At 35.4% G+C, this 13692-nt stretch overlaps 1 protein-coding gene across 48 annotated transcripts in view; it reads right to left on the reverse strand.

Moving 5' to 3' along the window:
- The window catches only part of PTPRD (protein tyrosine phosphatase receptor type D), a 2239943-nt gene that overhangs the window by 127466 nt on the left and 2098785 nt on the right, over nucleotides 1–13692 (reverse strand). For 26 of the 48 annotated variants that reach the window (XM_045470157.1, XM_045470168.1, XM_045470171.1 and 23 more), the window contains 2 exons: nucleotides 9879–10039; nucleotides 3611–3625 (listed from right to left, as the gene is read on the reverse strand). In XM_045470157.1, the coding sequence (XP_045326113.1) occupies nucleotides 3611–3625; nucleotides 9879–10039 (176 nt within the window). The remainder of the gene's footprint in view (nucleotides 1–3610; nucleotides 3626–9878; nucleotides 10040–13692) is intronic. The other 22 variants (XM_045470183.1, XM_045470182.1, XM_045470170.1 and 19 more) reach the window with 5 other exon arrangements.

The raw sequence follows: 13692 nt of genomic DNA on the forward strand, positions 1-13692 counted from the left end.
AAGAAAAATAGTGTTGGCTGCTTATGATGTTAAGGTGTGATTAATATTTCATTAATGAAAGTCAATCACAGAAAGATCAGAGAAAAAGTAATTTCACCTACTGGGTAGTCTCACTCTTCCAATGATCATTCATGGCATATGTGAACCATTAATAATGCCTTGTTATAAGTAATTCTTCACACAATGCATTTCATCTTTGTTTTAATTACTATCTACTAGTTTTATTAAATAACTTTGTTTAGGGTGTGATAATGTAATAGTAACAAATGTCTATGCAAGGAACATCAGGTTTTTCTTCATAAGATTTCTTATTCATTTTTTTCAAACCTTCCAAAACGCAGAGTGCTGCCTAAGTATTTTCTTTAAGGTTACATTAGATTAAAAACTCAAGAAATGGAGACCTTTTCAAGCAGTGCTTTATTCTGTATTTATTCAAATACTGACTCCAGCAATCTCCAGGCTACAGTCGTAATCCTTGTGTCCACCCCTGTTTAAAACAAAGACATTCTTTTTTGGGGAAAGGGGCACAGTGGTGCTCAGGAACACTCCCTTGTCTTTCTGATATGACTGTCTCACAGCTCATTAGTGTTGCTGTGGCAATGGGATCCCATTGAGTGCCACCCAGTTCGTTCCATGGTAAGCCAGAGGGCTCCTGTTAAATAGCCTTTCTTTCCATCTCTGCTCATCTGTATAAAATAAAACTAACCAGGGGATGAAGGGAAGATTGATGCAAAAGGAAAGCACACTTGATTTGCTCAAGTGCAATGCCTTCGGCAAAACTGTGTTAATGGAATGAATTTTCTTGGGTGAGTCCTGTTAGACACCTTGCTCTCTCAGAACCTTGGATTAACCTGTCTCAGGATTTCTTGTTTCTACCTGAAGGTGTCAGGTATAGCCTAAGGACAGAATGCATTGCCAAGCTATGCCACAAATCAGAGGTGAGCACTGAATGTCAGGTGTGCCAAAAGTACTGGAGGTTCCAGTTGTATGGAGTGGAAAATGAGAAGCAAAGTAAAAGCAGAGCTGAGGTCTGACAAGAAAGATGTGAGAAGAAAGAGAAAGAGTGGCTCAAAAGACCATGTGAAAGAAGGACATGGTGACCAGTTTCAGAATGGAAAATGCCACTATGATTAGGCTGTGGCTATATGACTCATAGAGATTCATTTTACCACCAAAGGTATAGAAGCTAAATGGGCTCATGAAATGCCATGGACTGCTAGTCAGTCAGTCCCATGTGTAACAATCACACACTTGGCCTTCTCAATTCAAGGGACCCAGTGGCCCTCCTTAAACTTCTTTTGTTCCAAATGAGCTGGCACAGATGCATCTCTTTACTGATGTGCCAGACATAATGATTAAAACCTGAATTTTTATCCTTTCTCAAAGCGGCCCCACTGTCTTTCTTTGCGGGATTATGGGGCCAGATGTAGAAATACCTGGGCAAGGAAACTGGGTCACTCTTGTAGGTACTGTGGAACATGCTCCTTATCTTTTCAGTGAGGCCAAGCTGAGTGACACTGAGACAAAGGGACAGAAGAGAATACTCTCTAAAGAAATTTAGTCTGTTTCTCTGGTGCCAGGAAAGGTGAATGTCACATCTTGTTGCCCAGATGAATCTCAGAAAACCCAAAGCTTGGGACTAAAACTGCCATGTATAGTTGTGACAAAGTTGGGGGGGGGGGGTCCTGACATTTAATAACTAACTTTTCCCTGACTTTATCTGTTCAAATAAATTACTTCCATGATCTCAGACTCAAAAATCCTATAGCCATCTCAGAAAACCAGCTATTTAAATTTCTTTTTTGCTTAGTTTAGTTCTGGTGATCACAATGTGGGTACTGGCTGCCCACACTTTCATCACATTATTTTTAAACACAAATGTGTTAAAATGGTTGTTTTCTAACAGAAAGGGTTTCTAAGAAATGTTTGCAAGATGAAGAGTTTGGTCATCATTGGTAATAATGATAAATAGCTTTAAAAATAGAATTTACTGCCATAAAGGATTAACTAGTATATGAGGGTCTAAATCAGGCCCAACAGGAACGTCTGTGGTCATATTTTTCCTGATAGGTTTTCAGAAGTCTCATTATTCACATTTTCATTTTCAACTAGAAAAAAGTGAAGAATAGTGACTACAAGCATATTTGAATTTTGCCTTGCTATTTTATTTTTTCTGTTAAGATTATAAAGTCCTGTTATAAGCTTATTTTCTGCAGAGAGAAATATGTACTACATGCAGGAGGTATATGGGTGAAAAGGAAATGCAAGATCACATGACATTTCAGATATGGTGGAAACAGCATCATGAAAATATGTGGTGGTTTGGGATGGGAACCACATACAACAAAGATGCTACTTTGTGGTCTAAGGGTTTTTTTTTATCTTCACTTAATCTCACCTTGGTCGAAGGATGAGATATGAATCTACTTACTTAGAACAAAGATATTCGGATATATGGGCAAAGGCTTTTGGAAGAAAGATACATCTATCTGAAATCCCTATTTTGGCTGAAAAACAAAACGTATTTTGCATGTGTTTTTGGGTGGATTAATGAAAACCAGTGATATTAAAAATAATTTAAAAAAAAAGATACCCTACAGAAGTACTAAGTTACCTATGAGTAGAAGTGTAATGTAGCTTACTGACCAGTGTTAAGTGATTTTGGGAAAATAATACAGCCATGGTTCTCAAACTTTAGCATACATCTGAATCCCGTGGAAGGGATTACCAAACTATAGACTGTTGCACTCACACCTAGAGTTTCCGATTCACTAGGTCTGGGGTAGGTAGTCTAAGAATTTGTATTTCTCTCAAGTTTCCAGGTGAAGCTAATGCTTCTGCTGCTGGTCCAGGTAACACTCATTGGGAATTACTGGAATATAGAACTGGGAGGACTAGACAACTGAGATGAGCACTGAGATCCTTTTCTTAGTTTAAGTTTCATCAGAAGTTTCTACCTGTCAATATAGATATGAAGATAGATATACATATAGATATGTTAGAAAAGTAGGTTTGATTGGACCAGTCCTTCAATAGTCACACAGATAGCTAGTGCTATTATTATTATCATTCCTACTACTACTACTATTGCTGCCGCTGCTGTTATTATTTGAGTCTGGAAAGCATGGAAATAATTTGGAATGATGTCAGAATTTTCACAAATGCATGGCCGTCAATATTTACAGGATATTAAAATGCCATTAGTGCTCTTGTATTGGGAGGTGACCTCAGATCAAACTTAAAAGCCAATCTTAAGTAAAAACAAACGAAACAAAACAAATGTCTTAATGGAACACCTCACATTTCTTTTCTGTAGACACATTAACACATACAAATGCTCATACAAAATGCAGACTGGTTTCATTACCTTCTAAATTTGGCTTTACATAAAGATAATTTGTTATTTATATTTATATAGACAAACTAATTTATTTCCCTCAGAATCATTTCAGTACCAATATTTTAATATTTTATATATCTAGGCTTTGTCCATCTTCCACCTGCCAGGTGACACCTTTTATATCCAACCTCCACCCTCACCCCCTCAATACTTCCAATGGCTACCAGTGTCTTACTGAGCATTAAATGGGGTTTGTTCTCTATTCCTCACCTGTCAGGTTTACTGCTCCATTTTAATGCAGCAAAAAAAGAAAAAGAAAGGCTCAATGTTAGTTGGCCAATGGTAACAAGAGTAACTATGACAACGAAGATTTAAGAAAAACTGCTCATAAGCAGGGCACATTAACTGACACACATTAGGAAATGACAGTGTATCAAAACATTTAAAGGACTCTAATTATGAGTTGAATGGAGGATATGAGGGTACGTAACTAAATAAAGCATTTTGTGCACATGTTAATGTCACATTCGCTTATATCCACCAAGCTACAAAATATTGCCACAATTAATTATATCCCAGAAAGTGATGATAGAGATATAATCTGACTTTCATAAAACATGCCATGAGGAAACTACTAATGTACTTAATGGAAATACAACATAATTCCATGTAAGAAATGTGTTCATCTAAAACAAAGTCTTAAGAGGTGTGTTATTTCTTTAATGATATAAGGTATCTGCAAATCCACTGAACTGCACAAAAATGTGCACAATGGTAGAATACACTATGAGGTAATAAAGTGGCAAAAATGATTTCTTCAAACTCCTTTTGACGAGTAAGGTTATTATAAATCTTTTCTCCAATAAAAGATCAAATACATTTTCAGTTTTGGGAAAAGTAATACTCATCATTATAAATCTACAGAGCATGACCCATATATATCACTGGGCTAATCTTGAAAGTATTTTATTACCAGCCATTGACATGACAGATATTTTCCCAATCAAAGAGGTGCTCCTGTCTGTGAACACATCTAACTCATGCTCATGTGATAATATGTAGATTGTTTAGATAACTATGTTCTTTATGCAGAGAGCATAACTATTACCTGAAAAGAATTAATCTGAACAATCTCAACAGTGAGGCAAATTTCAGAGTTTTTAATGAGTTCTCAAATGCAAAATAGAGAACTGAGTCTACCTGAATGTCAATGAAATATATACCCAAGTTGCTAAAGTATCTAGCTTAGAGATAATCCAGTCTATCTCCTTTCAAAAATACAAAACCCACATTTAAATTTTACAAACACACACATACAAGGTGAATAATGAAAATGATATCAAAAATACTGTTTTTTTATTCTTAATTTTAAAATGATTTACCTAGTGTTGTGGGTCTTAAAAATCCTATGTATATATGTTTCTAACTTCCTTGTTTTTAATCAAGGAGATCTTTAGTGAATCATCATAGGATAATCTGTTTCTTTGGATGGAAGAGAACTACTTAGTGAATTATCAGTTTTGTATATTAAAATGTTAAATAATCTGATGAACAAATGCATAGCTAGTGTGTGATTCACTCCCTCTTCCACAGAAATGTCAGACTCACCACATACCCAGGTACATATTTGGTGCAAGTATCTAAGTTTGAAGGCTTTGGAAGCTTATAAATTTAAATTATAGGCTAAGGATTTTATTAAAGCTCTTGCCAGTCAAGATGAAGGTGATATTGCATGGTGGAGTAAATAAGTGGAGGGGATTGAGTTTGGAATTTGTTTAATGCCATTGATTTGTATAAATTTGATTACTCAATATTCCTCTGTGCCATGCACTTTACTAGGCATACGGGCTAAGTGTGAGGAAATGACAGCATCCTTGACCTCTAGTTTAGAGGTGGCAAGAAAGACAAGAAAATGGGAAAATCTAGTAATGTGGTAGGTTCTGTAACATTAGATAAGTGGAAAGTGCTTTAACAGCATAGACAATAGAACCCTAGGGCAGCCTGAACTGGTAGAGAGAATAGAGCAAGAAGGAGGCACCCAGAAAAGCTTTTTGTTTAGGTGGGCATCTTAGTTTACTACTAAAGGATGTTTTAGAGTCAGTCAGGCCAAGAGGAGAGGCTGGGGAGACAGAGGAAAGGTGTTTCAGGTATATGGAAGGATCTACTCAAAGGCCAGAAGGCAGAAACAATTGGACAATCAATTGTCCAGTGTGGTTGGGCATGGCAGCATATATCTCCATAGCATCTCAAAATATCCTGATCTGTATTTCTTTCTTTGATAACATCTTGGAAATATGTAAAGTTGATACAAAAAGAGAAGACTAACAAAGCACAGACCACAGAGAGCAATCTTGGATCTACAGGAAACGCTTGAAAAGCTAAGGCCTGTGTTTTAGTCTCATCTATTCCATGGCTTTCATACATGAACATCTTCAGGTGGGAATGGAAAATATTTCCTTGGTCTATAGTATCTATTTAGGTTAGACTATTTCTATTTAAGGATATTAGTTTTGTCTAGATAGTGCCTGAGATCTTTACAAACTCCTAATCCATATTTTCTTTTTTTCCATGGTACATAGTAAATACTCCTCATTCATCTTGAAATGCTTTTCCATAGAGTCAGGTTAACATTTTATTTTAAGTATCTTCTATATAAGTAATTCCCAGACTGTTCTAACACTAATAACTAAAAAGCCTTACACATGTAACAAGTGTACAGGGTAGAGGGAGATCTAAGAGTGTTTATTTGCTTTTTCTTTTCTTTTCTTTTTTTCTGGGATGGATGAATGAAGGGCAACCTGGAGTCATATTAAAAAAAAAAACACACACACACACACACATACTGGAGGCAGAAATAATATAGCAATAGAACTATTAGGTGGTGTTTTAGATTCTCAGATTATAGAGCATTATTAAAAGGTCCAATTATCTAGTCTACCCACTTACTTTATAAATGAGGAAACTGAGGCCCAGAGTGTTAGCATGGCTTTCTATCACAATTAGCTACCTACTCACAGAGCTGGAACTTAAGTTTCCTGATTCCTGATTTTCTGATTAGTGTTTTTTTAAACCTTGATACCATCTTATCTCTGTAATTTACATTTTGAAATATTGCATATATCACATATAGACAACAAAATAAAAAAAATAGGGCAAAATAATCCATAACACTAAAGACCTACCAAATGTATTTTAATTTTCTGATGGTTCAGTGGGTTTTGTAGGGTCCTTACAAAGCCTCAGTTGATGTTGTTTTGTCATTGATTATCAATGTATTATAGGTTTACAAATTACTAGGTTAAAAATAAAGTAAAATAAATACAATGTGAGATAAAAGAGTGTAATGGTTCCACATTAATATAATTAATAGGAATAAGTCTCAGTCTTCTCACACAGATCTATAAAATATTCTTCTTTATATGAACAAACCATCCATAGCTATAGACCTTCTCTTAAGGCAAGTAGTTTTGTAAGCAAGTGTATGTGATTAGGTGGGATTATCAAGATAATGTGAGTTGATAATATTTAATAATAATAATAATAATAATAATAATAATTGTATATTCAATTCTGAGTCATTACCAACAACCTATGTGTAAAATGAAAGGCAGCCAAAAAGAGGGATGAAGTATTTATTATATAATTAACTTTGTTCAGAATCCAAGCTATAAAAGACACTATTCATTGCCTGCAGAAGATTTCCTCTTGAACTGCCTCATGATAATCAAGAAGGACATTGTTGGGTCTACTTGAATTTCAAGTCAGGAATGTTCTTTACTGCTGAAGCAAGCATTTCTATTTCAGAAACGCTTCATGGGCCTTCAGATGGTTAGCTAAATATACTTGGCATTCGAGGATGTGTGCATTTCCCAACAATTGCATTAGACGATGCTTACATATGCACACACTAAAATGCAACTATATTTTAACAGAGTCATAAAATCTTTAAATGTGATGCCTTTTTTTGAAGGATTATAAAAAAATATATAATTGAGTTGAATTTTTCTTCAAGCACATGCACATGCGCAAACAGTTAATTACAGATCTTTAAAAAATTATCAAGGTTATAATCCTATTTCTTCATATTTACATAACTCACAAATGCCCTGCACATTTCTGTTAAGTGACATGATAATGATAGCCGATATAGCAGAATGAAACACAACTTAAAAAAAATAAGGCAAGCATTTTGTCCATTTTGAATAATCACAAAATGTCATGTGCCATGATCTAGAAATGCAACCATAAACAAGCACTTTCTGATCTGAATCTTACAGTAAGATTTAGCCACCTAAATAAATATCACAGAAAGCAATGATAATTCTCCTTTTAATCTTTTATTATTGTATTATCTTCTGGTAATAAGTGTAGCACATGAGCAGCAAAGGATACCAGTTCCTGTTTGGACTCACTCAGGATGTTATTGTTCAGGGCATGTGGGTACCTTGTGCTCTCTGTGCTTACTTCTTACACAAGAGAGGAAATTAAATATACACTGATACAATATGGATTGGAATGGAGAGACTGAAACCATTATCTATGAGGAGAGATTGGCCTTCAGTTACCTGTCTTTTAAGCTATTTTATAGCATGGATAACAGAGTGATGGCAGTGATCAGGAAACAAAATAATGATGGGTATTTCTTTCTTTCTTTCTAACTCTAAAATAGAATAGGCAATTTAATAGGTTAGGGTTATGAATTTCTTTAGTTTTCTTTAGTTTAGTTTTTTCTTTTCAATGCTCTCTTCACACTGAAATAGAATACAGTCTCATAAGAGAAAATTGCAAAGGACAAGTGTCTTGAAGGATATTTTTTTGAGTTGAGAAGAGGTTATAAAAAAAAAAAAGATTATTCCAGGAACATAAGAACATACTTAACAGAAGAATAAAGGTAGAAATAATTAATGTAAACCCAGTGAAGGGAGCCAGATAAATAGGATAAAGATACAATGGAAGTAAGATTATCAGATTAAGTATGTCAGCAAGAATCAAAATGAAGACATTCTCATTTGATTTTGCAAGTCAAGGTTATGAGAGGGGAGAAAGAGAGGGAGAGAGACAGAGGGACTACTTTATAGTACAGCGAAGTGGTCATCTTCACAGGAGAGTTCTTAAAGGTGATACACCACAAAGAAAAATGGGAACATAGATTAAAGTTTCATAAAAATAAAATTTGGATTGGAAAAAAATAAAAAGTGACACAAAGGAAGATAATTTAGAATTTAGTCAGTCTACATGTTTATGAGTTTGCATTATATATGTTAATACTTACAATTTTATATATTTTGGTATTATATATATTTATTAATTTTTTAACATTTATTTATTTTTGATAGAGCACAAGAGGGGGAGGGGCAGAGAGAGAAGGAGACACAGAATCTGAAGCAGGCTCCAGGCTCCGGCTCCCGGCTCCTGGCTCCTGGCTCCCGGCTGTCAGTGCAGAGCCCAATGTTGGGCTGGAACTCACAAACCGCGAGATCATGACCCGAGCCAAGTTGGACGCTTAACCCAAGTTGGAGCCATCCAGGCACCCAGGTATTACATATTTTTTAAGTCTGGAAGGATTTAGGGAAATAATTACTAATGTCCTCTTTGCAACTGACTAGGCAACGACTAGGGGAAGAAAAATCTTGGTTACCGTAATAGAGGCAGAAATAGAATTGAAAAAGAGTGGAAGATCAGAAACTATGGAGTAGATGTGGATTCTTTGCATCCTAATTGTAGTGAAAAGACACTACATCAGATCAGTACTTGGGAGTAGAAGGACTGAGGTTTTACTTTTAATTTTTTAAAGGAAAATGGTACCTCACATTCCTTATTGGATACAATTGAGAATTAACTATTGGAACAAAGGTTATAGAAAACAGAAGAAAAAAATTCATTCTCTTCCTTATTTTTCCTTGTTTTATCTTTAACTTTTAGCAACTTTCAGGGTTTTGAGAAATAGCTACAGGAAAAAATTTTAGCTCAGGTGCCCATTAGACTTATGAAATGGACATAAATGTGCAAATTTGTAATATTATTTGTAAAACCATGTTGAAATTGAACAATTAATCCACAGGAATCTACCCCCCAAAACAAAAGCACACTGTATACACTGTATGTTAGCCAACTTGACAATAAATATATTAAAATAAAAAAGGAAAAGTAAATTAGAAAAAATAAAATTCATTTGAATCCCAAAGAGAAAAAAAAAAAAAGAAAAAAGAGCAATTAATCATCTAAAGCAATTAAATACAAGCTTGGAATTATCTGCCTATGAATGTACTCATGTTTCAAAAGCCATACAAAGTGCTCCTAATGCATAAAGTAGCTGAGAAGACTGAGGCTAGGATCCATGAATGCTGGGCAACAAAATCTATATCACACACTGAATGAGATTTTAAAAAGTGCAATCTTTACATTTTGTTCTAATCTAATGAAAGCATTTTGCAGTGATTACGGGCACTACACTGAAGTATTTCATTAACAGCAACCAGCCACATAATGTCCATAGAAGAATTACCAAGATTGTAATATAAATATTGGGCAAACCTACCTTTTATAAAGAAGGATAGCTATGACAATGCAGATGATAAAGACCACTGCAAGGACTGGACCTACAACCCAGATCAAGCCTTCTTCTTCATCTGTGATTGGCTGTGGATCCAAATCCATTGACACAACGGGGTCAGAGTAGGGACTGGTTGCATACATCTTCTGAGGAAAAACAGAGTCTATGTTACTTATAAACTAATGGCTTTCTAGTGTATATCTTTAGCATTAGAAGAAGCAAGAATTTAGAACTTAGGATTTGATGTTAAGTGTGTGAAATAACATCAGTAAAAGAAGGAGGGAGGGAAAGGGATGAGAGAAGAGGTGGGAGATGAGGAAAGAGGAAAAAGTAAAGAGGTCTTGCAACCTAAATTTCCTTGCAGAGTGAAGTATTTTATAATAAAATCATTTTTGATGGTATAAATTAGTCTGCAGACACATCTTCATTGGGATCTATAGATGGCATATTAAATGATGTTACCAAGTATAAAGTACCAGCAATTAACTGCTCATAAAATGTTCAGTGAGTATTTACATTGTGCCAAGGTGTTATGTGCTGTGTGAAAATCAACAGAAATATTATAGCTCTAGCACCAAAGCATTATCACCCAGTCAAGGAGACCAAATTTAAAAAGTAAACATTTACAGGGAAAATGTCAGTATTTCAGGAAGGAGAAATGGAGACCTGTAGGTCAAAGGGTACAAAACCTCAGTTATAAGAAGTTCTGAGGACCTAATGTACTGTATGGTGACCATAGTTAATAATACAGTATTATGTACTTGGAAGTTGCTGAGAGTAGATCTTAAGTATTCCTCACCACACACACACACACACACACACACACACACACACACACACAGAGTTATGTGAGATGATAGATACACTGATTATCTTGTTCTTGGCAATCATCCCACAATGTATATGTGTATCAAAACATCATGTTTTACACTTTAAACACATAAAATTATATATTTCAATTTTCCCTCAGTGAAGCTGGGAAAAAATAATACTTGCTGAAGGAATTGATTTTGTTTTTATAACATCCTATTTTGTTCTGTCCCATTTCAAGGCTCTCTTAGTATTCTCTTGACTCTGCCCATATGTAGGGGTCCTAGTTTTTCCTTTTCCAACAGAGACCAATCCATAGCCATCGGCTGACCCCCTTTCCTGCCACTAGCCCCTCATCTCTTCTCACTCCAGTACCACCACTGGTCCCGTTATCTCATTTGCTAAATCTAATTGTCATTATTCAGTCCCTTCTAGACATCTTTTCTAGATTTGGCACAGTTGACTGAGCCTTCTTTAAAACTCCCTACACTGGTTCTCCTAATTCTGTACTCAACTGGTCCCATCCTAATCTTGCCAACTGATCATGTCCTGCTGAGCTGACAACCTCTGAATTCATCCTGTGTCAGTATGCTTAAGTTTTATTTTCTGCTAATCTTTCTCTCCCTTATCTGGCAAGGCCATTATTAGCTTTAACTACCAACTTCTATGAAGATTACTACTTGATTAATGTTCCTAAATTCAGAAACTCTGGAAGTCCCAGACCTTCATTTTCAATTATTTTGAGAGATTCCTACATTTACCTGCAAGATATGAATCAAATGTGTTATTCCCCTGATTCCTAGATATACCCTCCTTCTAACTTGCTAATTTTTCTCACCCTCTACTTAGGAATGAAAACTACCGATCTTATTTTGCCAATGACCCTCTAGGTCGATCTACCCTCTTTCCAGTCTCATGGGTACTGTTTTTTTTTTGGGACCTCATTCATGCCTATCCAAACCAGAGCAAGAGTTTCTTCCTTCCTCTAATATTCTCTACTGCTGCTAGAGTTATTATCCTAAACCACAGCTGTTAAACCTTCAGGAGGCTTTCTGGTGATTCCTAAATAAAACCTAGACATCCTAGCATGTATCTTGAGGGCCTCCATGATTTTGTTTTCAACTTCTGTACCACATACAACATTTTCCACCACAGTGAGCTTCTTGCCACTATTCCCCAATGGCTCTATTCTCTCTCTTAACCATCTCAAAAGTTCCACAACATCTGTCTCCTGAAATCCAACTATTTTCCAAGGCTCCACTTACCTATGGTTTCTAGTGATGCTAACTATCTTTAACTGGAAATAATCAACCATTTCACAAACTATAGGTAAAAACAATTAAAAAAAATAGGTAGTCCTTTACTTCTTTTATTTGTCCTTTATTCCTTTTTTAATGGTATTCATCAAACTCCATTTTCTGTTTTGTGCATATGCCTTATTTTCTTTAATGAAACTATAAACTCCTGGAAGGTAGGGATTTGTATACCATTTGTGTTTGGATACTTAAAGCAGCTAGCACAAAACTTTGCACTTAGTGAGTTCCCAGCAAATCTTTGTTAAATAAAATAAAATGTTCATCTTTTCAAATGGCTGACATTATCAAGGCATGAGAGAATAGTCTCATTTTTCCGTGATTAGGAAGTATATTTAATTTTTTAATCCACATTAAAAATTAATTCAAGGCATATATTCTGAATTGAAGTACAAGAGTAGTAGTCAATCTGGAGGGTATATGCCCCACTAAATGCTTGTATATTGTTCTTCTTTCCCATTTTCCTCACCATTCTTAGGAAAGGGATTGACTATATTTTCAGATGTTCTAATGGGTCATAAGATAAAAATTCAGTACATTTCCAACCTTCTCAGAAGCAGCTTAAAAAAAAGATATGTACAGTGTAAGGACTTGGCAAAGATACTAAATATCGAAGAAACATGATTCTTTATATAAGTATAATTGCTTGTTTTGGTTTATACTTTCCCCTTTCAATTTTGTAGGTCACACTCAAACTGTTTGGCAGACAAAAGTAAACAAAACTCTGTGATTTCAAATTCTTTACCAAGAGGCTTTGAGATAATCATCTTGGTCAGCCAAGATACAAATCTAAACAGAGGTTTTCCCAAAGCGCACAGATTTCCAACCCAAATCAGGATACAGAGACATGTGAAAAAGAAAAGGAAGGAGAAGAAAACCATAAAATGATACCAACCTGATGAAAAGCAGCGTTTGTTCAATATGTGGGGGTAATAGCCTTTGGTCATTCTAAACCAGTCCTTTGATATTCTTAATGAGGCAAAAGGAGACTGGGGAAAGCTCATGTTGTAGGGGGTGGTTATTTTCTCTGTAAAAATTATCAGCCCACCCAGGGAGTGGTTAGGTGCTTAACGACAATTAGTCATAAAAATTTGAGGCTTACAAAGTGACTAAATCAGTGCGAACATTACACTAGTTGGATACAAGTCTTATCTACTTAGTAGATGAAGGCCTGAAAACATACACAGCACATAAAGAGCAATGTTGAGAAAGATGATGGAGAAAAGGGGCAATTCATATAATGTATTTGGAAAAAGTCCTAATGAAACAGTGAAATGACATACTAAGGGAAGGGGTAGACTCTTCATTCCTGGTAATGCATTTAAACACTAGAAACACCTCGGAGAATTAAAACCAGAGTCTCTGACAGTGGTGTCATCAGCCTGCAGGATCTGCTGAGGTTTCTCTTCTTTAGCGAATTCTCTCATCTACCTCAATGGTCTGAATGGGCTTTTCTGAAACATCTTAGAGCTATTTAAAGAAAATTACTTCAAATATCTAAAAGTCATTAAGAACAAGAAAGAAAAAGATGATTTCCAACATTCTATTCCCTTGATGTTCCGCCTTAAAACCTTCAACTAAAAAGAGAAAGCATATCCGTGCATTAAAATTCCAGGGAGTCCGTCACTTTGTTTTCAAATGACATTCTGTGCACAAAGGTAAACCAGGCAGAAAGG

The sequence above is a fragment of the Leopardus geoffroyi genome, chromosome D4 (assembly GCF_018350155.1).
Source record: "Leopardus geoffroyi isolate Oge1 chromosome D4, O.geoffroyi_Oge1_pat1.0, whole genome shotgun sequence".
Classification (NCBI taxonomy): Eukaryota; Metazoa; Chordata; class Mammalia; order Carnivora; family Felidae; genus Leopardus; species Leopardus geoffroyi.